This window comes from Narcine bancroftii, chromosome 8 (assembly GCF_036971445.1).
Source record: "Narcine bancroftii isolate sNarBan1 chromosome 8, sNarBan1.hap1, whole genome shotgun sequence".
In the NCBI taxonomy this organism is placed as follows: domain Eukaryota; kingdom Metazoa; phylum Chordata; class Chondrichthyes; order Torpediniformes; family Narcinidae; genus Narcine; species Narcine bancroftii.
Window position 1 is genome coordinate 144,849,337 of NC_091476.1, and position 27,965 is coordinate 144,877,301.

At 42.8% G+C, this 27,965-nt stretch overlaps 1 protein-coding gene and 1 non-coding gene across 4 annotated transcripts; both read right to left on the reverse strand.

The window, feature by feature from the left end:
* Positions 1 to 9,426: 9,426 nt before the first annotated feature.
* On the reverse strand, positions 9,427 to 27,730 carry LOC138741870 (transcription cofactor vestigial-like protein 2). Of its 3 annotated transcripts, none has more exons than XM_069896114.1 (4): positions 27,508 to 27,730; positions 26,250 to 26,502; positions 13,151 to 13,573; positions 9,427 to 9,785 (listed from the first exon to the last, which is right to left on the reverse strand). In XM_069896114.1, the coding sequence occupies exons 1-4, from the start codon at positions 27,577 to 27,579 to the stop codon at positions 9,745 to 9,747; spliced, it is 789 nt and encodes a 262-aa protein (XP_069752215.1). In that variant the 5' UTR covers positions 27,580 to 27,730; the 3' UTR covers positions 9,427 to 9,744. The 3 variants fall into 3 exon arrangements, with proteins under 3 accessions (XP_069752215.1, XP_069752216.1, XP_069752217.1); XM_069896115.1 differs by having other exon boundaries at positions 27,381 to 27,585; XM_069896116.1 differs by lacking the exon at positions 27,508 to 27,730 and adding an exon at positions 27,142 to 27,344.
* LOC138742147 (U1 spliceosomal RNA) lies at positions 24,949 to 25,112 on the reverse strand. The gene has a single exon (XR_011343947.1). It is a non-coding gene; the product is annotated as a U1 spliceosomal RNA (small nuclear RNA).
* Positions 27,731 to 27,965: the final 235 nt, after the last annotated feature.

Here is a 27,965-nt window from a genome sequence, read left to right on the forward strand (position 1 = left end):
AATTTCGGATTAAACTTTAAGTGAGTCTGCCCTCTCTCATAGGTAGATGGGATAACACAATTCTGAAGAGAGGGGAAGATTATCTTTGCTATCTTGAGCAACATTAAGTAGCTCAGTATTTCTAAAACCTTGTCATTGGGATATGATTGCTTGAGGGAGTTTCCTGCGCACAAGATGCTGCTACATTTCCCACACGACAACAGTGACTACATCCTTAAAACTAATTCATTCATTGTAAAAAGATTTGCGTCTTCTGGAGGCCTTAAAGGATGCTCATTGTTTTTTACATTCAAAAGAAAGAGGTCGGGACTCAGAGAGTAGTGAACGTTTGGATTTCTTTGGCCACGTCCATCCTGGTGCTCAGCTAAGATAGGGATCAAGAGATTTCAGAGCACGAAGAGAATTAAGAGTTGTGGGTGAGAGCATAGAAAAATAGCTCTGAGGCTGAAAGATCAATTATTATCTAATAAACAGGATCAAACAACCAGATTGTGTATATCAATTCACAGAGTTAAACATCTTCCCGATGAGAGCATATGGTAAAATGGGAAGGCAGCGTGCGGTTGTTACAGCTCTTCCCCAGAAATGTTTGCCATATGTAACCAATAAATGACACATGTGAACTCAGTGATTCGGTGCATTTACTGTCTTTCAAACAGATACCCTCTTATGAGCTCCTGTGAAATAGAATATGTGCATTTGTAGCCCTTCACATGAATGTTAAGGTTATTTTGGAGTGTAAATTGTGGTTAATTAGCATTAATGGCCATGCAATAACTTACAATGTAACTTGTTTTTAAAGCCTTGCCAGCTTCAGAAGCAATCAGAATGTTTGATGGGCCAATGCAATTAACAAGGTTAACAGCTGGAATTAAATCACGTGAACTTTGGTTAAATTTCCAAGTTATTTTCTGCTGCCGGAAATTGTAGTTAACAAACAACCCTCTTCATCATTTTTGTAACACCTTTAACATATAAAAGCAGTTTCCATGCTCATGAAACTTTTCTATCCATAGAACCAGAGAACATTACAGCAGAGAAAACAAGGCCCTTTGGCCCTTCTAGTCTGTACTGAGCTATTATTTCGCCTCGTCCCAGTCCATTCCCCTCTATACCTCTCCCATCCATGTACCTGTCTAAATGTTTTCTGAAATCTTAAAATAGAGCCTGCATTCACCACTTCTACTGGCAGCTCATTCCACACTCCACTATTCTCTGTGAGAAGAAGTTTTTCCTAATGTTCTCTCTAAACCTTTCCCCTTTCACCCTTAACTCATGTCCTCTGGTTTGTATCTCACCTACCCTCAGTGGGAAAAAGCCTCTCTACATTTACTGTCTGTCCTGTCTGTCCCCCTCATAATTTTAAATACCTCTATCAAATCTCCCCTCATTTGTCTTTGCTCCAGGGAATAAAGTTTTAACCTGTTTAACCTTTCTGTGTAACTCAATTCCTGAAGTCTGGGAACATCCTGGTAAATCTTCTCTGTCTTCTTTCAATCTTATTGCTATATTTCCTGTGGTTAGGTTACCAGTGGAAATAACTTGCTTGCCTCCATCTTATCTGCGTCTTTCATAATTTTATGTTTCTAGAAGATACCCTCTGGGTCTTTTCTTCCTCCACCCCTCAACATAGGGATGAACGTTCCTCTGTTCAACCGCACTCTGCTCTGCCCTGTCAACCCCCTACCTCCACCCCCTCACTATTCCTTGAAGGAGAGCTCAGGCCTGAAATGTCAGCAATACTATCTTTGTGTCCTCTAGATGCTGAAAGACTGGCCGAGTTCCTCCAGCATTTTGGTGTGTTTTTACTGGGTTTAGGTGTGCGTATGTGTACGTGATGCACACTCAGTTAAACTCTTGTACTCTTACACACATGTGCAAATGCAGATACAATTCTAGTGTATACGCATGCACAGTCATATGCACACCTGAACACAGGTTTGCCACAAAATCTCTCAGATCATGCTATCTTCGGGACAGAATTTCATCAGCCCTTAACATTTAACTTGAAATATATTCAGCAACTATGTGCTGAGTTCTGTCTTTAAGATTCAGTAACATTAACATAAGTGGAATTTATTTTGATAGAGCCACTGGAAATGCAGCTGTGGCTGTGTGTGCATGCACGCCACCCGTGACAAAACCCAACAAATTTACTAGTTTTCTGTTAAAGTGCAGCTGCGTCCAAGGTGGCCAGTTCTTTTATGGTCATGAGGTCTAACTCTTGTAAATAAGCAGAAGCCTGAGGGGGAAGTGAGTGGGGGTGGGGGGTGGGGGGGCAGTCACAAGGTTTTTAATTGATGTTGGTTCTGGAGGTTCACAGTCAGGAACAATCTTAAAAAGAACCATCTCCAACCCAATCACTGTGAAGTAGTAATGCGCACTCATGATCTGGCAGGAATTTACAGGGTCCCAGAGGCAACAAACTACTCTTTTTAACACAGTCTTCTACTTTTGGCATTGATTCTGTAAATGTCCTTAAAACTCTTACAAAGTTATTCTGATATGGAAATAAAGTTTAGCTAAAGTGTGGGATGGGGTAAAAGAAACATTTTTGGAGAAATAAGATTGAAAAGGGCATTCACCCCATCTAGTGCTTGGGTTGCCAATGGTTTGGACTGAACGCTGTGTGGCTGCAGGGACTGTGGGAGCACAGGAGCCAAATTTGTGGGCATTCAGTGACTCTGGGGGGACTCTTTTGCTTCTCCTTCTCTGGCTGTAAAGGGTGGCAGGCAATTTCTGCCGATGGCAAACCTTTGTCTGCTTCACAGCAAACTAAAGGAAATTTCATGTAATATCACTTTATTGGTTTTATGACATGACAATAATCTTGAATAAAGTCTCCATCTTCTTCTTCCAAAAAACCTTTGCTTACTTGACTTTGGAGAATGGAAGAAAGAGTTTGGGTGTTAGGGAAGTTGAGGTGTATGAGGATCAGGTTGGAAATTGGAGAGGAGGCCACTGATCAGATGAGCATCAGAGAGATTGATATGACTAGCTCACATTGCCTGTTTCTGGTTCTTGTGCTCTTATTTCCAAATATACGTGGAAGATTCTGTCAGGCTTTGGCAGGCTGAGAAATGGGAAGGATATTTATCCCAACCATAGGGTTTGGAACCAGACATCTTGGAATACAGGGTAGGACATTTGGAACCCAGATAAGGAGAATTTTCTCCACCCAGAGATGGGGAATATAGAAATTCTTTCTGCAAAGCCTCATCACTGGATATGCTTAAGAAGGAGATGGAAATTCCTGGACCTCGATGGGAATGGGAATGGTGTGGGAATACAGCATTCAGTTAGGGCACCCATTTAAAACAGAGATGCGGAGGAATTTCTTTAGCTAGAGCATGGTGAACCTCTGGAATTTGTTACCATGGGCAGCTGTGGAGGCCAGGTCATTCGGTATATTTAAGGCACAGATTGATAGGCATTTGAATAGTCGGGGTATAAAAGGTCATGGGGAGAAAGCAGGGGAGTGGGCTGTGGGAGAATGGATGAGCTCGGGATGAAATGGTGGAGCAGATTCAACAGGCTGAATTGCCTACTTCTGCTCTTATATCTTATGGACATTAGCCATGATGGTATTATGGTGGAGCAGGCTTGAATGGTGGAATGTAGTCCTTCTCCCTCATGTTGCAGCTACTCAGGCCACATGGAGTACTGTAGAAGGATGTAGAGGCTTTGGAAAGGGCACAGAAGAGATGCACCTGGATTTTACCTGGATCAGAGGAAATGAGCGATCGGGAGAGTTTGGACTAACTTGGGTTATTTTCTTTGGAGCATCAGAGGCTGGAAAGAGACCTGATAGAAATTTATAGAATGTATGAGGCATTGATAGAATAGCGAGTTCTTTTTCTCTCAGAGTAAGAATATCACATACTCGAGGGTTTGATGGGGGAAACATTTAATGGAGATGCATGAGGCAAATGTTTTTTTTTCTTCACCATGGTAAGTGTTTGGAATGGACTTCTGTGGCTAGTGGCTATCCAAGTGTAGTTTAAGTAGCTTTGGATAGATAGAGGTGTGTGCAAGGGACAGAGCAATATAGACTATATGCAATCAGCTGATTTTTAGTTTAATTTGGCATCATGTTCGAGCATTTGGTCACAATAAACTCTCATCTCACCTTGTACTTGGTGCAGATATCGTTGGACTTAAGGACCTGTTCCTGTGCTCAACTGTTCTATGTTCTACATTTCTATAATAACTTTTTTAAAAAATCATTTCAACTTCAAGGTCGCCTCTATTTGTCTGACAAAAATTTTGAAATGATCTCTCCTGCCCACCTCGAATTAGATTTGGGTGTTGTTGGGATGCAGAGCCTGCTCATGGCCAGGAGATCAAAATAAAACAGTTGAGCATTCCATCTTCTTTCTACAAATGTTAACTCATCTGCTAGAGAGATTTGAAGCAACACAACATGGTCAGAAAAGCTCTCAGTGTAGAAAGGAATGACTCAAAGCACAGAAGGGCAAAATTTGCATCTTTGCTCTAACAGGTGAATGAAATGATTAATCGAACATGGATCCATTAGCAAACAGTAATGCTTTTCAAATCAGAGATCAAAGCAGTCTTCTCTGCTCTCTACATAATTACCCGATAAGAATTGTTTGAACATTTACAGTTTATCCTGCATTATGTGCAGCTACATCCATATAAGGTCTTTTATCCGTCAGAGGATGGATATCTGCAAACATTAATTGTTCAACGCAGGTAGCTATCATTCAAAATATCTTTATCAAAACAGCTGTGGACAGGTGTGTTCCCACCAAATTGTTCATGGTTTTCCCCAACCAGAGGTCCTGGATAAACAATGAAATCCTGAACCTGCTGAGAGCCAGATCACAGATGTTTAACTCTGGAGACCCAAATCACTACAGGAGGAGCAGGTATTACATGCAGAAAGCCATCTCCTGGGCAAAGTGGAGTATCTGGATGAAAATGGAAACCTCAAGGGATACCCAACAGCTGTGGCAGGGCCTAAATGACATAACCCACTACAAAACCAAATCCGGTCCACTCCCTGATGACCTCAATGCCTTTTACAGCAGATTTGACCACAAGAAAGAACCATCACTGCACATCCCCCTGACCTGATGATCCTCTCCTGTCTGGAGACAATGATGACATGTGGTCTGCCTTCAGGAGACGGAATCCGAGGAAAGCATCCCGTCTGGATGGAGTACCTGGCCAAGTATTAAAAATCTGTGCTAACTTACCAACCTATTCACAGATATCTTCAACATCTCACTCTGACAGGGCATGGTACCCACCTGTTTCAAACAGGCATCAATTGTATTGGTGCCCATGAAGAACGTGGAAACCTGCCTAAATTAATTGAGTCCTATATTCTGTATTTTCTTAAAACTTAAAATATTCAATAAAAAAAGTTGAAGGTGAGATAGGTCTGGCCCACCATCAGAGCCACCAGCCGCAGACATGAACCACCAGAACGTGAGGGTCTGGAGCAGCATCAGGACTGTCAGTCACAGGCATGGACCATCAGCAAGAACGTAGAGGGCTGCTGAACCTACTGTCGACAGTGGGAGTCAGGCGCTGAGGTGCAGTCAGGCTCCAAAGGCGAGTGGGCCTCTGCAGGCACGGGGCTGAGTCCTGTCACCTCACTCTTAATAATGGGCAGCTCGGTTGAAGCAGCAGTTCACACGGGTTCGAATATGATGCTGTCTGTAAGGAGTTTGTACGTTCTCCCCGTGACCTGCATGGGTTTTACCCAGGAGCTCCGGTTTCCTCTCACACTCCAAAAATGTATGGGGTTGTAGGTTATTGGGCAGCACAGCTTTCAATGGACAGAATCGGCTTCTACCTTATTGTAAATAAAATTTAAAATAATGATAATGAGTTTAGTGTTATATACATTGTATCATGTAAATAGGTAGCAAAATATTTTACACTTATTCACCAAATCCAGACATTTATCTTTTTTAATGTCCTCACACTATTAATCAAACTGGTTGTTGAACTTGCCTTTTTATACTTTATTTTGAATTCAATTCCACTTCATTAAAATTAAATCCGTGGTAAATTATCTGTTTTTCCATTAACTGACCCAAGAAGTCTTTGTCTTCTTTTTTTTCATTGCTGGTAGGGATGGTGAAAGAGCGAAAAGGATTTGTCAGTTTGGGGACACAGCTTTTTATAATTCCATGCTGGTTGATAACCAGCATAAATAGCAACTTCTTACAGCTTTAGATCTGTATTGATCAATATATTCAACTGGCAATACTTTTTAAAAAAGCTATCATACATTGGTAGTTATGTTGTAAGAAGTAAAACACGAAAGTCTGCAGACACCGTGGTTGAAGTAAAAATACAGTGCTGGAGAAACTCAGCAGTGTCCTTTATATAGCAAAAATAAAAATACATAACTGATATTTCGGGCTTGAGCCTTTCATCAAGGTATGGAAAAATGTTGGCAAGTGTCTCAATAAAAGGATAAGGGGGGAGAGAAGGGGGAAGATGTGGCAAAGGCAGGTGGAGAAGGGAGGGAGGGGATAGGAGCAAGGGAAGAAGAGATGGCTGGGTGAATAGAGAGGGAAGGAGAGCTGACATGGGGAAAGGAAGGGAAGGGAGAGCAGATAAGCAGAAACCAGAAATGTCAATGCCATCTGGCTGGAGAGTGCCCAAATAGAAAATTAAGTGTTGTTCCTCCAATTTACGGGTGGTCTTGGTGAGATAGTACACGAAGCCATGGACAGATATGTGAGTATGGGAATGGGATGCTAGGTCACTAGGAGGTCTCAGTCATCGATACAAACAGAGTTCTCAGTGTTCACCCAGTCTGCACCCAATCTCTCCATTGTAGAGAAGGCCACAAAGGGAGCACTAGATGCAGTAAATCAATCCTATGGATACATAAGTGTTGCTTCACTTGAAAGGCCTGTTTGGGGCCCCAGACTGTAGTGAAGGAGGAATGGTCATTATATTTCTGTCAAGGTGCTTGAACTTCATTATCCATCAACACTTTTAAACATATTGTGCCAGGATAAAATTAAAGCTATCATTCATGGGATTTCAGAGAGCAAAGAATTTGCTTGAGAGTTAGCCCTGATTGTTAACTCCTTTTGGTTAACATTAAAAAATTGGCTGGCATCTGGGTGCTGTTGAGTAGCCACTTGTATTGCCTTGTAGATCTCCACTTTGTTCAGCTAGGAATCAAGAACCAGCAACGTAACTTGGATTGTTGAATCCCTTTTGCTGTAATGGGTACAACTTAACACCATTCAGAAAATTCATGTACCTCTAACAACACTCAATCCAGCATCGCACACATTCCCTTTCCATTACTGCCATGCTTACATATTGGTTGTGGCAAAAAGACATCCATGCACTGCTTCTCTCATCACTGATCTTAGGTCTGCCGAATGTTTCCAGAATCTTTACATTCCAGGTACAAGCTGATCACAGGCATCTTGTACTATAGCTGGAATCTGAAGCCAAACACGATTTGCTGGAGAAACTCAACAGGTCGAGCAGCATCAGCAGGGAAGAAAAGAATGGTCAACATTTTGGGATGGAACCTGATCAACACTGGGAATGTGGAGAAGAAAATCTAGTGTACAAAAGGACAGGGAGGGGCCAGTGTGGGATTGATGAACCAGAGGGTGGAGAAACATGAGAGAGGCAGCAGACTGGCAGATGCCAGACAAAAGGAGAGAGCATAACATTGTGGTTAGTGCAATGCTGTTACAGCACCACTGATTAGGACTGGGGTTTGAATCCCATTGTTTATGAGGAGTTTGCACATTCTCCCCGTGTCTGCGTGGGTTTCCTCCCATCATTTGAAACTTACCAGGGTTGTAGGTCAATTGGGTGGCATGGGCTTGTGGGCCTAAAGGGCCTGTTACTGTGCTGTATGTCTAAATTTACAATTATGTCTAAGGCGAAAGAAACAAAGGTGTCAGATGGAGGAAGATCAGTGGTGGGAGATAAGACGAAGGCAGCCATCATTGGAATTGGATGAGGTGATAATGGTGGTATTTACACGTTACATTCCACAAAAACATCATGGCTTACAGCAAGGCCATCACTCTTCTAAATTTAAATTTTTTTCACAGAACGATAGAGGCCGATTCCACCCTTTTAAACCCGCACGGCCCAATTACACTCAAATTAACTTATAACTCTGTACATTTTAAAAGGTGGGAGGAAACCGGAGTGCATGGAGGAAACCCATGTAGAGACAGGGAGAAGGTATAAACTCCTCATCGATAGCGCTGGATTGGTACCTGGGTCACTGTCACAGTGCTGCGCTAACCTAATTCTGTGAAGGATGGGTGGTCATCTTGTGAATGTTACAGTCAAACTAACTAATGAAATATGTTACAAGTCAACTGCACATGTATCAAATTCAGTGCGAGCACCCCGTCTTTAAAGAGCACGCCAAGAATGCCAGCTTTTAGGCAGGAGACAATGAGCCCTTGAGGGTTTTCATCACCCACAATGATCACAGTTCCATCTCGAGATGGAGTTCCACGGTGTCGTGTTTCCTAAAGTTCAATGGGTCACATTGGGACACACAGCACTCCAATGGTAACCATTTTTGGAGAGTGATATTTCATGTCAAGATGAGCACACTGACAGCATCTTGGTTGAACATTTTCTTTGAAAGGTAAACACGGGCATGTTTACAGTCACATCAACACACTACATTCAGCCATTCCACTTCATTCGATTGAAGTCAACACCATCACTACCATCGAACACATTAAGCATTTGTGACATTTTAAGTAGACACTCTGGAACAGTTTACTTGAATTAAATGCTGAAGTTGGACTTAAACACATTTTTTAATACTATAGGGCGGATGAAGGCCCTTCTGTCTCATGAAACCCGTGCTGTCCAATTACACTCAATTAACCTAGCAACCCCACATTTTTTTTAAACTAGAGGCTGGGAGGAAACCAGAGCACCTGGAGGAAATCAGGTCACAGGGAGAGCTTACAAATTCCTTACAGACAGTGCCAGATTCGAAGCCGGGACACTGTAATAGCATTGTGCTAACCGCTTCGCTAACCATGCTACACCCCCCCCCCCCCCCCATTATTGGGCATCTGAATCGACACATATGCCTGGGCCAAAAGACCCGTCCCTGTGCCAATACTCTTCTATTCACTGGCTGCAAAATTGAAGTCATAGAGAAATGCAACATTATAGTCAATGTGCCAAGCTAATCATTCAACACCTTTGCATGAAGCAAATTTGCATCTCAGTGGAATAATAGGTCAATGATGCACGCATCCCAGCATGGCAGATATTTCTTTCCCCTTAATATCCGTTATGGAGAATTAAGATAAAATTAAATCCTTTTCATTTACCACATGCACCTCTCTGTATGGCAAAAGCAAGGTTCAGGTGGGTGTGAAAATTATCAGAGAAACTTCAAAGAAGAAAGTTTTCCAATGATCCAGTGTTTGTTCTTTTCCCCTTTAATCAAGTGTGAAATCCTTCACATCACAAAAACAAACAAATAGCAAAACTAAAATTGCATTGAACCAGGATAAAAATGGCAAACGTTTAAAGTTGGAGTTCTGATACTTGGTCAAGGATTCAATCAGAGAGTGAAGTAAACGGGTGTCCTTGAGCTGCACAAATCTTCCCTTGAGGTATCCAAATGAACGATCTTTGGCACAGCTTTACTCGCTGGCTTCTTGAGCTAACCTTGGCCCAGGACAATAAGTACAAACAGATCCAAGTGACTGTTCTCCCCGTGACCTTCAGAGATCAGCTGAAGAACGATCCTCCAGGTAAGCAGTAGTGTCGAGCTGTAACCGAGATCATAGTACATTATTGCATCGTTAAGGCACACAGGGGGTCTAAAACTAGAACACATCCTTGGCTTTGTTGAGGTTCTGAAGATCTGACAAGAAGTGGAGAGTGGGTGTGTGGTGGGGGATAAAAAGAACCAGGGTAAAAGAAATTTAACAAAAAAAAATTACAACAGGCACACAATCCAGGGGCACATTTTGATAATCAATGAAATCCATTTGCTTACAGAAATCAGATCAATTTTATCTATCACAAACAAGCCTTTTGCAAAATGGAGTAATTTATGGCCCTTGGTTAATGTAAACATGCTCCTTAACAGGTTGTCAGTGTCAAGTTAATATGAGGCTTTGATAATGGGTCATTGATTTGACATGTTCATTTTGGACAATTTGCCAGAGGCGCACTCTGGCCATTGAGCATCTGTAGCTCTTTGAAGGGTAGTCGGTGAAGGGAAACTGGTTAGATTCCCAAAGGGCAATGAATGAGGTACCACATTTAGCTTATTGTGGAAAATAAAAGCTAATAGTGTAGAGCAGCCATTCTCAACCTTTTTTTTGACTATGGCCCCCACCAAAAGTGTGTGTGGGGTGGGGGGGGGGTGTGTGCGAAGGGCCCCCATTGAGAATGACTGGTGTAGAGCACAACACGTGGGCCTGGATTGAAGATTGGATCACAACGCCAGTGTAGTTACAAATAGGTCCATTTCTGATTGCTCAATGTAGTCCGAGGGGCCTCAACTTATAATTAACATAAATAAAATGGGTAGAAAACACAAAAGATTGCTGGATTTACTGAAGACAGAAGGACAACAGGGAAACTACAAAAGGGATAGAAATAAGCATGGTGAGCATGCAAAATAAATGGAGGATAAGATTGGAAAATTTTAAATTATCCCTGTTGACAATAAAAATAAATGGCATATTATCTAAATGGTGAGAGGTGTACTGTTCTGATATGCATAGATTTCTCAGTGATTGTATAATGATACAGCTAGTAATTGGTAGAGCCAGTAGAATATCACTGTTTATTGCTGGGGGATTTAATACAAATTCAATTAAACAGGGCATTGATATGGACCATATCTGGAGCACCGTGTACAGTATTGGTTTCTTAATATGGATAAATGTCAATGAATGTGCAATTCAAATTTTTTTTTATATATAAACGGGATTAACAATGGAAATGGATGGATGATCTTACAAGCAAAGGTTGGACAAATTAGACGTGTATCTGCTTCAGATTAGAAGGTTCACAGTTTAAAGCATGCAACACCCTGAGAGGAGAACGCTTCCTCTACTGGGAAGAATCTAGAAAGAGGAACTGCTTGAAGATTAGGAGTCAAACCACAGAAATGCTGGAGGAGCTCAGGAGGTCTTGCAGCGTTCATAGTCAGTAAAGATATGTAAATGCTCTTTCAGGCCTGAGCCCTTCTTCAAGGTAGTACAGTATAGTAAAACCCTTATTATCTGGAATTCAAACAACCGGCAGCCAAAATCAACTGGCAAAAAAAATGTGGAAAATAAATAGTAAAAAGTATTGAAGTTTAAAATTGGTTTGCTAATCATCAGCCAACCGGAAAATTCATTTACCCGGCATCTGCCAATCCAGATGGGTGTTGGATACTGGGGGAGGAGTTTACTGTATAACCGATATATCATGCCTTGAAGGAGGGCTCAGGCCCAAAACATCAGTTATACAACTTTCCCATCTATGGACACTGCTGCAAAGCAAGATTGCCCACTATATTGGCACTGTTGAGAACCCATGACCATAAGACATTCAGCAGGAGCAGAAATAGGCCATTCAGCCCATTGAGTCTGATCTGCCATTCAATCATGAGCTGATCCATTTTCCCACTCAGCCCCACTGCCCGGCCTTCTCTTCATAACCTTTGATGCCCTGGCTAATCAAGAATCTATCAATTGCTGTCTTAAATATACCCAATGACTTGGCCTCCACAACAAACTGTGGCAATAAATTTCACAGATTTACCACCCTCTGGCTGAAGAAATTCCTCCGCATCCCTGCTAATAAGTGCACATCTTGTACCATATAACCATTTACGGAGCAGAAACCGGCCATATTGGCCTTTCGAGTTCACACCGGTTCACTTCCTTTTTTCTTTCTTCTTCTTTGGCCATGTGGTCACATTGTGAATTATATTGGAATTCCATCTGGCCACCCCCCGGCATTCATGCCAAACGACTTCTCCTTCCATTTTTTTCCAAACTCTCCTGTTTGGAGAGTTGCGGAAACCAGTCCACCGCAGAAGCAAGTGGCCCCGCCCGAAACAGCAAACCAACTTGTTCCCATTTCTTAAACACCCTCTATGATTTGAAATTTGCCACACTTGTCAGACAGTTAGCAATTAACGTAATTAGTGCCATGTGGTCACATTGGAGCCTTTTTAGACTGCAAGTATCTGTGTGCAACAGTCCTGGTGGTTAAATGTGCAGTAGAGTGGATGACCATCCCATATGATTTACCCTGCAGGCTTCCTCCAAAAAGTTGTAGGGGTCCTGTAGGATAAATTGTAGTGCAGGAATTGACTAAAAATCATATCTAGGGGGCTTCAATCCTGAATTTGCACCTTCTTGTCCTGACTCTCTCACCACGGGAAGCAACCTTTCTACATTTACTCTGTCCATATCTTATAACATTTGAAATGTTTCAATGAGGACCCTGACCCCACCCCCCCCCACCCCCCCACTCAACCATTCTCATAAATTCCACCAAGTACAGGCCAAGGGCCATCAAACATTCCTCATACGATAACCCTTTCATTCCTGGAATCATCCTTGTGAATCTCCTTTGAACTCTATCCAATGTCAATGCCTCCTTTCTTAAATGAGGAGCCCAAAACTGCTCACATTACTCTAAGTGAGATCTTATAATGTCTCAACAATTCATCCCTGCTCTTGTATTCTATTCCTCTTGAAATGAATGCCAGTATTGCATTTGCCTTCTTCTCCACTGGCTGAACCTGCGTTTATCTTCAGGCTATCCAGCACGAGGACTGCCAGATCCCTTTGCATCTGGGAATTTTCAATTTTCTCACCATTTAGAAAATAGTCTGTCTTTTTATTTCTTGTATTAAAGGGCATGTCATATTATCAATCATATTAAATGACAACATGGCTAATATATTTTAATAAGAGTTCTGTAACATTTATTGCACGCGTAATTTGTCAAACAGAAATCCTATAATTTTAAACTGATGATTAAGAACAAGATTTCAAAATTATCCTGTTTTTGTGTCTGTGGGATCCAACAATAAGAATGTGCAATGATCCTTACTTCCCAATCAGAATCTGTGACAACACTGAAAACTTCCCTCAACATAAAATGTGAAGGATCTTACCTGCGTCAACATTCAAGTTTAAAGTCTGTGTCACTTCAGCTGTGGGGAAAACCCCTGACCAGGGGGTGGTAGGCTCCCGGCCACCAATGGTGGGTTGTAGTCTGCTGGAGCGGAGAGTGGGCACGAGCAAAGAGCTGTAGCGCGGGTCGAGGTTAGGGCTGACCGGATAGAGTTCGTGTATAGTCCTGGGCTGGTGGTACGCTGGATTCTGTGGGCTGAGGGGCCCGGCCAATGGGTAATGCCAGTGCTCCGGGGACTGAGTCAAGTGAGGATGTAGGGTGGCTGGGTAGTGCTCTGTGGAGGCCGGGTGGAGCTCCGAGTGCAGAGGGCCAATGCTGCTGCAGGCTGCGGACGTAGAAGACACTGCCTGATAGTTGCTGTCCCAGAAAGAAGCAGGGAAATTACGCTGGTTCAGAGATATCTCTGGAAAAATAAAACCTGGAGTTACACACAGACACCATTCCAACACCACCTTGTTTTGCAATTTTAAATAATTACACCAATAATGCAAACTTGTAAATAGTTTAACAATTTGATTTTGCAAATACTGGAAATAAGCAGATTGATTTCTGAGACTGAGCATTCATGGAACAAGAGATTAACTAGACTTAGCCTGTTCTCAAGTTTATAAGGGTAAGTGATAGTCCGAACAAAACACAAAATCTTAACGAGTTTGACTGAGGATGTTTCCCATCATTGGTCTCAAGAACCAGAGGTCTCAACATATGGAATAAAAACAGAAAATGTTGGATTTTCTTAGCAGGAGCACCTGCAGAAAGGGAAACCTGGTCAACAGTTCAGGTTGCAGGGTTGGCCTGCATGTAATTCATAACTCTCTCAGTGTAGTAACGAACATAGGAGCAATAGGGAGGTACTTGATTCTGTTCTGCCATTCTGTCAGAACAGGGCCTGATCAAACTTTGTATTGTTCACCAGCTGAAAGGTAACAGGCTGGAATTAGACCATCGTGAGACAGTTTAGTTTTACCCAACTGCTGAGACGTTGTTGGAATCTTAATCCTGCTCAGGACGAGAGGAGTCACAGGTTCGGTCATCTGATACGGACAGAGTAAATATAGAAAGATTGCTTCCCACGGTGAGAAAGTCAGGACAAGAAGGTGCTTGGCTAAGGAGCCAATGGTGCAAATCTCCCATCCATGGGGTATCCACCATCTTCCATTATAGTCATCTGGAAAGGCTGGAATGTCCTTGTTTATAACTTGTTCAAGATAAAGATCATTAACAAAGTTAAATTGAGTTTTTGAAGGTTTATTCAACCTTATATGGGTTATTACTTATCACAACTTTGATATATATAATTAAATGATGCTTAAAAGATATTTAGTATGATACTTATGACGGTCAATAAAGTTTTTTTGCCTATGGAACAAAGACAAATTCAAAAATGACCATCTTATCTCAAAAACACATTATGTCCCAAGGTAAGAAGTTTTGGGTGGACTTGGGGAATTTTTTTTTTTTATTTTTACAACAGGTGTTGTATTTCCACAAAACCCAGATTTATTTTTATTGGGGAATATAAAAGGAACAAGACCCAAGTTTAAATTATCCACATACCAATTAGAATTTGTTAAAATTGCATTAGCAGTGGTAAGGAAGTGTATTGCAGTTAACTGCAAATCAGATTCACATTTGGGTATGGGAAGATGGAATGCAGAAAGACAAAGTTGTATTCCCTTGGAGAAAATTACATATAATTTGAGAAATAAATATGGTATATTTTTGCAAATTTGGCACCCGTATATAAAAACTTTAGGTATAAATATAACCATATAACCATTTACGGAGCGGAAACAGGCCATGTTGGCACCGGTTCACTGATTTTGTGCGCCATGTTTAACCTTTCCCTGTAACTCAGATCCTGAAGTCTTGGCAACATCCTTGTAAATCTTCTCTGTTCTCTTTCAATCTTATTGATATCCTTTCTGTAGATCTGTGATCACAACTGCGCACAATACTCCAAATTTGGCCTCACCAATGTCTGAAACAACTTTAAGATAACATCCCAACTGCTGTACTCAATACTTTGATTTATGAAGTATGTAGTGGAGTTCTTCCTGTTCTTTGAGACCTGTGTTAATCCTCTCTAAATTAGTTATGTAGAAATTCAGTTGGAATCCTATGTGTTGGATGGTGATTCTCCGAGCAATCCTTGATGTTTCTTTTTTATATTATTATTCATTTCTTTGGGGGGTGGGGGTTTATGGGGGGAGGGTGTGGGGGAGGGTTTGGAAGGGAGGGATTCTAACCATCATGTAGTGATTGCAACATTTTCTTAAATTTCTATTGTTATATATTAATCATTTATTAACTACATGTATGAAAAAAAAATTTAAATAAAATATTTAAAAAAGAGAGAGAGCTAGTTAACCTTGAAGCACAATGTTACATGGCGATGACATGATTTACATCAATGTCTTCTGCAAGCAGCTAGAAACTGGCAAAATATATTTTCAAAACATTTTAAGTCATTTGAACCCTTACACACAGGATTGCAATCGAATGTCTTGAATTTAATATCCCGCTTAAATGTTCATTTGTCTTTGGGGGCAACAATAACCTGAAGAGGGTAGAACCTTCAGATTCCAAGAGACCTGGGTGCACCAGGGCATGATTCACAAAATCAGAATTACAGCAAATGATTCAGAAAGCTTCTTCGATGTTGCTTATTGCAAGGGAAACTGCACTCGAAAGTAGAGAAGCTGTCCATCAGTTATGAAGGGCAGTAAATAGAACACATCTGGAGTACCATTTAAAGTAATTGTCTCCTTAAGGAAGGATGTTAATGCTTTGGAAGTTGTTTCAAGAAGCTTTTACAGGTTGTCTTGCAAGGGAAAGTTGGAATGGCCTGATTTGTACTTATGGGAATTCGGAAGTGATTTGATTGAAACATAATCTTGAGGGTTCTTGATGGGATGGATCTGCAGGGGGTATTTCTTCTTGCACGGCTATCTAGTTTTCAAGTGAGTGGTCACCTATGCATTACAACATCGACTTTTCTTCTGAAGATTATGAGTCTTTGCAGTTCCTTGGCCAGTGGAAGCCAGGTGAATGAATGGACAATTTTAAATTTTTCCACATTATAGGAAATTTGCCAGATCACTGGCCACTTACTACTTATTTGACACATCCTCTTTCTTTTTTTACAACTTACTTTCCTACCTACATAAATTTGCCAACCTTACGTCATCCAAATCATTTATCCAAACAATGAAAGGTTGAGGAGCCAGTATTGAGTGGCAGAAAGGATCATGGGGGTCTCCCTCCCACCCGCTAAACAGCGTGATCTACTTGGGATTGTTGTCTGTTGAGGGCACTCAGAAGCATTTAGGACCCCTTCCACCCTGCATGCAGCATCTTTCAGCTGCTCCCATCAAGAGAGAGATACAGGAGCGTCAGAGCCGGCACCATCAGGCTGAGGAACAGCTTCTTACCACAGACAGTGAAAAATGCTGAACAACTAAAGGAACTGCTCACATTAATCATCCGAGACTCTCAGATTTCTTAAACAGTATTTATTTATTTGTATCTGTGAATACTTGACCTGCACTTGTATTGTTTGTTTATGTCTGGTTGTGTGCCTGCATTTTTTTTGTACTGAAGGTCAGAAAAGGTTGTTTCATTGGGTTGTACTTGTGCAATCAGATGATAGTAAACTTGACTTAACCTGATACCTCTAGAACAATACTCATTGCATTTCACCCAGATGAAGACCCATTTAGCCACAATTTTACCTTGCCAGCTAAGTTTCCATCTATATCTATATGACACATTTTATAATTTTATGGAAATGTATGCATACTACAAACACCAGATCCACCCCCCCCCCATCTTCAAAGGGAAAGAAGGGAAGAACCTTCAAAGAATTTCAATCAATTGTCTTAACATGATCCATCTTTCTTACATCAATCTCGGATTTTTTTTTTTTTAAAAGACATTCCACACTGTTACAGGCTATTTTGGGCCACGAGTCCGTGTCGGCCAATTACACCCAATTAACCTACAACCCCGGTACATTTTTGAATGGTGGGAGGAAATTGGAGCCCCCGGGGAAAACCCATATGGACACGGGGAGAACGTACAAACACCTTACAGACAGCACAGGATTCAAACCCCAGTGCCGATCGCTGGCCCTGTAAAGGCGTCGTGCTAACTGCTACGCCATCCGAATTTGCCTAATTGCCATGTTTGTTTCCTGAATCTTGCTATAACATCTTTAATAGTTTCTATATTTTTCTTCTATGATTATGCATTAGCAAACAGGCGTGTACTTTTGCTCAGTTTCCTTCTCTTTTTGAATGAAGGAGTAACAATTATTTATTTCTGATCTAATGGAGCCTCCTGCAAATTGACAGAGCTTTGGAATCTCAAAATCAACACAGCAGCCGCCTCACTAGCACCAACTTTAAGACCCTTTGGCAAAGTCCATCAGGAAAAAGATTTGTCCGCCAACAAATTGCTTCGTACTCCATTCCTGTTGATTGCAATTCCCCTGGGTTCTTCCCTTCTTTCCAATTCCAGTGTTTTTAAGCTATTTCCTGAATGTTACTTGTATCCCTTCAAACTAAACATGGTGCTTAATTCATCTGCTATCTTCTCATTTTCTGCCATTAATTCCCAAACTCACTTTCCTTGATTATTTATTAAAACAATGTAAACATTAATAGAAATATCTACCACCTGCTTTTTATATTTTTAGCTAAGTTTGTCTCATATTGTAATTTTACCTTTAAGATCAACCTTTTAGTTATTTTTTGCTTTTTTCCCCCCTCCAAAATGGTTACTTTTTTTGATCATTTTAAGATTTTTCCTTTGTTTAAAACACAATTAAGATAGCTTTACAAATAAAGATCTCCACCTTGGAATTCTTTCTTCTCATTGGAAGGCATCTCTTTCATTTTTTCTAAAAGATTGTCTCTTAACTACCATGGCAGATGCAGGAAATTAACAAATAAAACTGATTCTTCCCATTGACCTCCCCAGAGGACACGATCTCCCACCTGTTTCAAGTTCCCTGTGACTGCAGCATCAATGGATCTTCATCAGCTAACAATTTATCCAGCTGTTGAGTTTAAAGCAACTCCCAGTTTTATATTGACATGCGTGCTTTGACAGGACGTGCAAGGAATGGTGGGAGAGGCAAAGAGGATGAGCTGAACAAAGGTTCATGTAATTAATGCACACGGAATCTTTCTGCTCTGTCTGTGAGAGTCTGTGCTCTCGCTCACTATCTCCCAAAGAATTATCAACAAACTATTGCTTCTAAATAAAAGATTGGGTGTGGGTGTGCTTGGTATGTAGCAACAATATGGTAAAATTAATAATTTAAAAAGGAAATGAAAATAACTCTCAACGTTATAACACTTTCAGTGTTTTACATTCCAATCATACTGAAGGCCAGTTAATACAACAGCAAGTCTCAGAGATGATGCATCACTTTCAGGGAATCTTGACAGATGGAGGCAATTCATCCCCTTATGAACTTGCACGGTTAGGAGCAAGTGGAGGCCATTCAGCCCTTCAAGTCTGCTCCAGTCTTTTGATCCACGTATAAAGCACAACCACAGTAAGCACATTGCTGTGACAGCACCAGTGACTGGGGTTAGAACCCAACACTGTCTGTAAGGAATGTGTATGTTCTCCCCGTGACTGAGTGAGTTTCCTCAGTGCGCTCCAGCTTCCTCCTAGTTCAAAATCGTAATGGGGTTGTAGATCAATTAGGTGTAGTTGGGTGATACAGGCTTGTGAGCCAAAAGAGCGTGTTACCATGCTGAATGTATAAATCTAAATGTCTATGCATAGAACCAGAGAGAATGCTCCTCCTTTGCAGCAAAGAATCTGTAGGAGATTTATGAGGACTGGAATATGTTAAGGATGTAGGGAAACTGCATTAGCTATCATTGTTTCCTTCAGATTAGATGAAACAGGACTGAGGGGAGATGTCTAACATTAGGAGGAGCCCTGATAAGAGTTAAGATAAGTAGAGGGCTCATAAAGCAGTGGGTCTAGATTTTAAATAATTGTTGTAATGTTGAAGAAAGAGGTTTGCACCCGGACAATCACAGTTCTGGACCCCATTGCCCAGAAGAGTGCCAGTGTCAGAAGTTAAGAGGCAAGTGTTTAGGTAGTTATTTAGATTTATACATCCAGTAGAGTAAAAGGCCCTTTTAGCTCAGAAGCCCATGTCACCAATTATACCTAATTGATCGATGTGACCTGAATAAGAGCAGACCTGGAGGCCAAGATGGGGTAACTCTTATCATCCAGCACAGGTTTCCATTTACAAACAAGGGCCATTCATTTCAGTCTAAGATGAGGTGGAACTTGTACTCACCAAGTCACAAATCATCCTACCTCCCTTGGAGGTATCAGGCAAAGGAATCATTTTAAGGTAGATTTGTGATGATAGATGTTGAAAGACTGCCAGCAGTAGGCAGGAAAGTTACAATTAATTCTGATATGAGTGAGGACACATGGGAGAATGTAGATGCTGGCATTTAGAGCTGAACTCACTCCCCAGAAACCTTTGCATTGAAAAACAGTCTCCTGAGGAGCTCAGTGGGTCAAGCCGCATCATTGGGAGAAAGGGAATGGTCAATGCTTCAGGTCATCAACACTTCATTGTGACATCTAAAAAAAACCTTGATGAAGGAATCTTGGAGAATGGTTCAGGCCCAAAACATTGATCATTCTTTATCTCCCACTGATGTTGCTTAATCTTATGATGTTATCTTACTTAAAAAAACAGAAATGCTAGGGGAACTCAGCCAGTCTCGCAGCACCCAGAGGAGGTAAAGATATATTACCGATATTTTAGGCTTCAGCCCTTCTTCAAGGTACAATCAAAGAAAAGGAAGGCATCAGAATAAAGACTGAAGACTGGCAGGGGAGGAGTCCAGATCAACAATAGGTGGCAACTGGATATGATAAGAGGAGAGCTGAGAAAGTGGGGGGGGGGGGAGGGGAAGAGAGAGAGAGAGAAAAAAAGAGAGAGAGCTGGGGAAAAGCCAACAGGGGAAGAGAAGGGAGGGGGAGGGTTTTTTTTTAAAAAACAGAAAATGGAGAAGTTGATGTTAATGCCATCCGGTGGAGAGTACCCAGATGGAAGATGAGGTGCTATTCCTCCAATTAGCGGGCAGTCTCAGTCTGGCAGTGCACGTGACCACCAACAGATGTCACCAAGGGAAAGGGTTGGGGAATTTAAATGGGTGAATGCGGAAAGAGGTTTGCGAGTCCGAATCGCCTCCACTGACTCCCAATGTGTATTTTCTTACAATGCCTAAAATGCCTCTTCTTATCATATATTTTCTAAGATTCCTTGAAAGTAATGCATCGTCTCTGGGATTTCCTTCTGCAGTAATTGGACACAAGTACTACTGGAATGTAAAACACCAAAAGCGTTAACCAGTTTAATGACCAAAATAGATCTAGTGAGTGACGATCCTATTATTAGCTAGTACACAGCAGGCCACTGCAAGGTCAAGCCTGTTTCAAGATAAAAAATCACTTCTGGAAACAGACATTATATTTAGAGGAGGGTATTATTAAAAATAACTATCTCATTAGGGATATCAATAAATCAAATCTGATGACCAGAAATTTCTCACCTTTAAATAAGACAAAGAGCAATGAAACATACAAATGAGAAGTTCCCATTGCCGTTTTAACCATTAAGTCGCTCACAAATGCATATATGGAAGTATGTTTTTGGATGAACTGTTTAGGATATTCCTTGAACACTGGGTCGGAGTTTAAAGAGGAATAACAACATTCCAGATGGGATACTCATGGTATAACCATTGCACGGAAAGTAAGCAGACATGACAACATTTCTGGATGTTTAAAAATCTCATCACTCTATAAAACTCCTACAGTATACTGGCTGGATTTGGACTTTTCCTTAAAGTGCTCATCCAGATGACCATAGAACATAGTCCCTTCAGCCAAACATGATGCCTAAAACGCCTGTGTGGCCAGGCACAATTCAAATGCCATATGCAAATTTGCCAATGACACCACAGGCGTCGGCACAATCACAGCGGCAATGAGAAAGCGTACAGGAGAGAGATAGATCAGCTAATTGAATGGTGGCACAACAACAATGTGACACTCAACATCAGTAAATCTAAAGAATTGATTGTGGGCTTCAGGAAGGGAAACCAGGAGAACACAAATCCCTCCTTATCGAGAGGCCAGAAGTGGAAACTTTAAATTCCTGGGTGTCATCATCTCTGAAGAACTATCCTGGAACCGTCATGTCGATCCAATCATGAAGGCGGCACGCCAGCGGCTATATTTTGATAGAAGTTTGAGGAGCTTTGGTATGTCACCAAACTCTCTTGCAAATTTCTACCGTGTGCCGCGGAGAGCATTCTGACTGGCTACATCAGTGTCTGATGTGGAGGTGCCAACGCTCAGGACAAGAACAGGCAACAGAGGGTTCTAAACTTGGCCAGTGCCATCATGGGCATTAATCTTCACTCCTTCAAAGAAGGAGGCAGTGTCTCTAGAAAGCAGATTCTATCAAGGACCCTCACCACCCAAGCCATGCCCTTTTCTCATTGTTACCATCAGAAAGGAGGTACAGAGCCTGAAGACACACACTCAACGTTACAAAAACAGCTGTATAGACAATTAACCACAGACACGACTTCACTTTTTCTCTTATTTTACACTAGTTTTTTCTTTAAATCTTGTATTTTCAGAATTGTAATTTTTTCACCTTGTTCTGCCACAAAACGACAAATTTCACGACATGTTCATGACAATAAACCGGATTCTGATTCTGCATACTAGGAGGGCCGAACTGGCCTGTTCTGTGCTGTAAGTGGTTATATGGTTATATTCATGTATCTATCTGGAAGCCTCCTAAACACTGCCACTGTATCTTCTGAATCGTTGGAAATGCCAGGTTTGAGTTTACCTTTTGACACATGGGTCTGAATCCTCACTTTTGACACAGAAGCAAAATCAGTCCTGAGAGTCAGAGGAATAAAGGCCAACATCATGGAAACAGGCACTTCAGCTCATCTTCTCCATGCTAACCAAGCTAGTCCCATTTACCTCTGCTGTAGCTTCTTTGAAACACAGTTCCAGGATCTGAGGTATCCAGCTACAAATGGGCTTGGTTTGACATCTCATCTGAAAAGGCCACACCTGAGGCAGGAGTCTCACTTAGCGCAGCCTCAGAGCACAAAGTGCTACATTCAGAATCAGAATTTATTGACATGAACATGTCAAGATATTTATATTTTGCAGCAGCGTCACACAGTGAAAATACTACTATAAATAAGATTTATATAAATAAATAATTAAGTGCAAAGAAGAGAAAGTGAGGCAGGGTGTGTGATTCATTGCCCATTCAGAAATCAGATAGAGGAGAGGAAGAAGCTGTTTTTGTACCATTGGGTGTTCGTCTTCAGGCTCCTGTACCTCCTTCCTGATGGTAGCAGTGAGAAGAGGCCATAGCCTGGGGGTGAGGGACTTGAGGATAGAGGTTTCTTTCTTCACACACCGCCTCTTATGGATGTCTTCAGTGGAGTGAAGATTGATGCTCATTCTGGTACTGGTCGAGTTCACAACTCTCTGTAGACTTTTCACGTTCTGTGCATTGGCACCTCCGTACTAATGCTCTCCACAATACCCTGGAAGAAATTTGCAAGAGTCTTTGGTGATATATCAAATCTCCTCACAATGTATAGCCGCTGGTGAGTCCTTTTCATGATTACATCTACATGGAGACCCTACGATAGACTTTCAGAGATGTTGATACCCAGGAATTAAGTTCTTAACCCTTTCTACTGCTGACCTCTCGATGATTCGTGTTCTCCTGATTTCCCCTTTAAGTCCACAATGAGATCCTTAGTATTGCTGATGTTGAGTGCAAGGTTGTGACACCACTCAACTCGCTGATCCATCTCACTCCTGCATGCTTTCTCATTGCCGATGATGTCTGTGCTACTTTTTGGGAACAACTATTCAGTTTCTTCACACCCATTCTATTAGGGTGACAAGTTCTAATTTTAAAATAGTAGAACAGCTACACACCATTTTTAGCTTCAGTTTAATCTTCCCTCGGACTACACATTGAAGAATGGTTTTCATATCAAATTTGCTGGAAGCACAAATTGGCTGTGTTACATTTCATACAAAAGGGTTGTAAGATGCTTTGGGGCTTCCTGATCTCATGGGACATTCGACATTGCGACTTTAACAAGCTGATTAAACCCTCCAACTCTATTCCTATCTCCAGTAAAGTGAAAAGTGGAAGAAAAAAGAATCGTTGACATTCCAGTTCAGGACTCTTCAAATACCCACAATTTTTTTTTTACTCTTGATGGTGCTCAACCCCGAGTTCCTCCTCTTTTTTGCTGCATTTTTAAGTATCTGCAGCCTCTTGTCTGTCTTAATGGTATGAACTTTGGGGAAAATAATTAGAGGTGTTGAGTCATCGAGAAGTACAGAGTGGAATCAGGCCCTTCAGCCCAATAAGTTCATGCTGCCCATAGACATTAATCCTGCTCATCCCTTCAATTCCCCTACAGTTTTACTCCTCATCTACACATTAGGGCCAATTTGCAGTGGGCAATGAACCTACTGATCCACATGATTTTGGGATGTTGGAGAAAACCAGAGCAGCCAGAGGAAGCACACAAGGGCAGAGGGAGAACAAGCAAACACTGGTCACATTTTTGCACTGGGAGAACAGTGAATATTATCTAATTACTATTGTCACCTTTTAATTCAATTAAGTGCACTACTGTAGTAGTTTCTTTTACAGGTTTTTTTTTTTATAAACTACTAGTACTGCTGCAGCAAGAATTTCAGCGCATATGCACACTGTACAATGTGTATGACAATAAACCCAATACTCCATTGTTGTGAGAAAGTAACTCTACCACTTGCTACAGTAAGAATAAGGTGAAGATCTGCAAGAGAATATGCAGCGACATTATGTTATGAATGTTTGATATATGAATGTTTGCATTATGACGCTACCACAAATCACTGAATTTTGTGACTTGTTCATGACAATAAATTCTGATGAGAGGTACAAGATGTCGGTGAGACTGCATAAACAGTATTGTGTCCCGTTCAACGGCAATAGGAAAGACATCATGCTGGAAAGGGTGCAGAACAAAGTTCTCAAGAATGTTATTGGGACCGGAGGGCTTATTTAAGACTGGGGATTTGCTCCCCTGAAAGTAGGAGGCCGAGGGGACACCCTACAGATTTAAAATATCATGAGGGGCAAAGACAAGGTGAACGATCATGATATTTTTTGCAGGATAAGGGAATGTAAAACTAGATGATATTGAAGGTGAGATTTAAAAAGGACCCGAAGGCCACATTTTTCACCCAGAGGGTGGGGATATGTGAAATGGGCTGCCAGAGGTAGAGGTTCAGGCAGCTTTAATATTCAAAATACATGCAGATACATGGAGAGGAAATATTTAAAGAGGGATCTGGGCCAAATGCAGGCAAATCGGACTAGCTTGAGTAGACAACATGGCTGGCATGGACAAGGGCCCATTTCCATAGTGTAAAATGCTGTAACTATTTTGTCAATTGCCTGCAGATGCATTTCTAAACGTGGTCATAAGACATAGGAGCAGAAAGAGGCTATTCAGCCCACTGAGTCTGCCTCACCACTTAATCATGAGCCGATCCATTTTCCCACCCTGCCCCACTCCCCGGCCTTCTCCCCAAAACCTTGATGCCATGGCTAATTAAGATCCTATCAATCTCTCCCTTTTTTTTTAAATTTTTTTTTTAAATCAGGGGAGAGCGCGAACGCAGTCCCCCACTACCACAAATTTTGCAGTCGAGTATCCCGCATTTGGGGACATCGCAGGCGTCAGCACATCCGAAGTGCAATGGGATAGCCTCTTCCTGGGAGATCGGCCATCATGACCACCGATTCTCCCCTGCCAGGTAAGTATAATCTCTCCCTTAAATACACATGATGACTTGGCCTCCACAAACACCAGTAGCAACAAATTCCATAGATTCAGACCATTTCTAGTCTAAGTACAACATACTGACCCAAAACTGTCTGTTTCACTCCACAGATGTTGCCTGAACCATCAAATTCCTCCAGCAGTTTGTTCTTTTGCTCCATTTCCCAGCGTTTGCAGCAACAGACAATCTGCTGGAGGAAATTGGCATCAATGGGAGAAAAAAAATAATGGTCAATGTTACCGGGCAGAACCCTTCTTCATGTGTCCTGATGATGGCCTCAAGGGTGACCATTTCTCCCACTGATGCCCTCTAGCAGATTCCAGAACCTCTAGTCCCTTGTATGCCGTAAATGGTGTACAAATTGTTTTACGTGATGATGAGATTCTGCGACGCCAGACACTGGGGTGAAGCAAATGAAAACTTCAGTGAGCCATGACAAATGCAAAAAATGCTCAGTGGGACAGGCAGTATTTGGAGGGAAACTAGGGTATATCTTTAAACAAGATATGGAAGATGTAGGTCAGTCAGCCCATTGAGTCTGCCCCACCATTCTAGCATAAGCTGATCCATCCTCCCACTTCCTGCCTTTCTCCCCGTAACTCTTGATGCCCAGACTAATCAAATGCCAGTCGATATCTGCCTTGTATACACCCAAGGACCTCACTCCCACTACCGCCTGTAGCAACATTCCACAGACTCACGACCCTTTGATGAAAGAAATTTTTATCCTCATCTGTTTTAAATTGACACCCTCCAATCCAAAAGTTGTGTCCTTTTGACCTATCCTCCCTTACCTTGGGAAACAACCTTGCCACATCATTCTTCAGAGTAGTGACCTTAGGCCAGAACAGTCATCATTTCAGGTATTTCACTACTGATCAGTACACCTGTAGAATGGCACCGTTGTGCAGCAGTTGGTACTGGCCATTTTAGTTCCATTCTACTTTTGGGTGCTGTCTTTGTGGAGTTCCCATGCTCTCTCCCTGAGTTTCCTGCACAGCCCAAAGAGGTGCGGGTTGCCCCAAGTGAGGGAGCTGATCAGAAGGAGTGGTGGTTAGAGGGAGGGGATGACTCAGGGTGGATTGGAGGGGGGGGGGGGGGTGCAGTCCGCAGCCTACCTGGTGATCCCGTGCTCCCTTTCCGAGCTCTGCCGCTTCTGCTTTCCGGATTGTAGTTACTCAGAGCTCGAGTGAAATGCTCGTCCACCAGAGCGCTAATGTCCCCGTTGAGATAGGTGAACAGGACGCACTTGGAGTTGATATATTCCGCCTCGGGTCTTTCCTTCTCCTCGAGGCCATCCTCTTTGCTGGGACCGGAGGCGGCTCCGACTTCCATCGACACTCCCTGAACTCGCGAGTAAACGGTGAAAGTCTAGAAAAGTGGAGACGGTGGGGCGTTAGTGACCGAGGGTCCAGGCAGTGGGGGAAACCAAGGGTTCAGCTGCGCCGCCCCTGCCTCCCGGATCTCACCGCAGGGAGAGATTACAGGCTACCCCGTTGCAAAGTGCCAGGTATTTCGCTACGAAATTGGGAATGCACCCAACCCTCAGGTGCGATAACGCTGGTGACGGAGTGGAGCAATGATGCCCGAGGGCGTGAGTGCTTACGGGTCATCATTCCGAGGGGGTCGGTCTGGATTCGCGAGGGGACCCAACAGCTCCCCTGCCCCGACGCCGGGGACAGGGTCGAACCACGCCGCTGGGATATCCAGCCAGGCGCCTGGAGCAGGTTGCACCGGCGCGGATCCCATTCCTTTCCCCCCACTGTTTGCCCAACCTGCCTCGGCAAAAAAGCATGCAAAGTTTGGGTACAAGTCAAAAGATCAGTCTCTCTCCCGGTGCCACAAACGCGAGGGCGTGGTTGAAAGCGGAGGGACACCCATTATGTGCGTTGGAGCAGAGGAGACTGCAAAAGACGAAAGTTTGCAGACGCCTGATTGAAGTTAAAACACAGCAGGTCATGCAAAGGTACAGAATGGCTCCAGCCCGAAACGTGGGTCGTGTATCTTCACCGTTCAAACAATCGGCTTAAACTCGATCACCGCTTTTAGCTCAGGTTCCTAGCAGCTTGGAAGAACTGTTCCCACTGCTGCTTCTAACGGGGAGGGGTTGCTTGCTTGCTGCCGGCTTCCCCGAGACAGCCCTGGGGCGGGAGCTTGGATTCAGAGACCAGCGCCAAGGTTCTCCGCGAACGGTTAAGGGCACAGGTTAATTCGCGATTCGGTCCTGTGTTAGAGCTCGCCGATCTTACCCAACAGGAATAGAGCAAAATACCCTCTGCGGGACAAGCAGCGATGCTACACGTGTCCCAGCCAGCAACTGAGCGCTCCTGGCCAGGGGTTACCTATCCTTTGGACGCTCTCCGAACTGTGCCCCACCTGTCTATAGTGTGCTGCAGAGACTGGGCTACTGGCGAAGTGAGGGTGGTGCATAACCTCCAGGCTGCTCATGGTGAGGGCACGGGACCCAGGGGGCTGGAAGTGTTCCACGCTCAGGCAGGTGACGGCCTCATGCACGTCCCTCGCTCCCCGGCTCCTTGCAACCTGTCTGTGAGAGGCAAGAGGACTCGGGCAGGAGAAGGCGCCGGGAAAGCAGGCAGGAGCGTCCGTCGCAAGCCACATGCAGACCTGCCTCGCTCCTCCCAGCCAGGGCGGAACGCAGGGCCAATGCCAAGGGGCAGCCCCCAGGCACCGCCAACTGATGGGTGAAGCGACGAGTCGGTGGTCCACGGGAGATCGAAGTTTCCACTCAGCCGTGGAAATCTCTCCCACGCCCAAGTGAATCTCCAAAATCAAGCATTGTCTGCAACCTCCACGCATTTTGAATGAAGCAATTT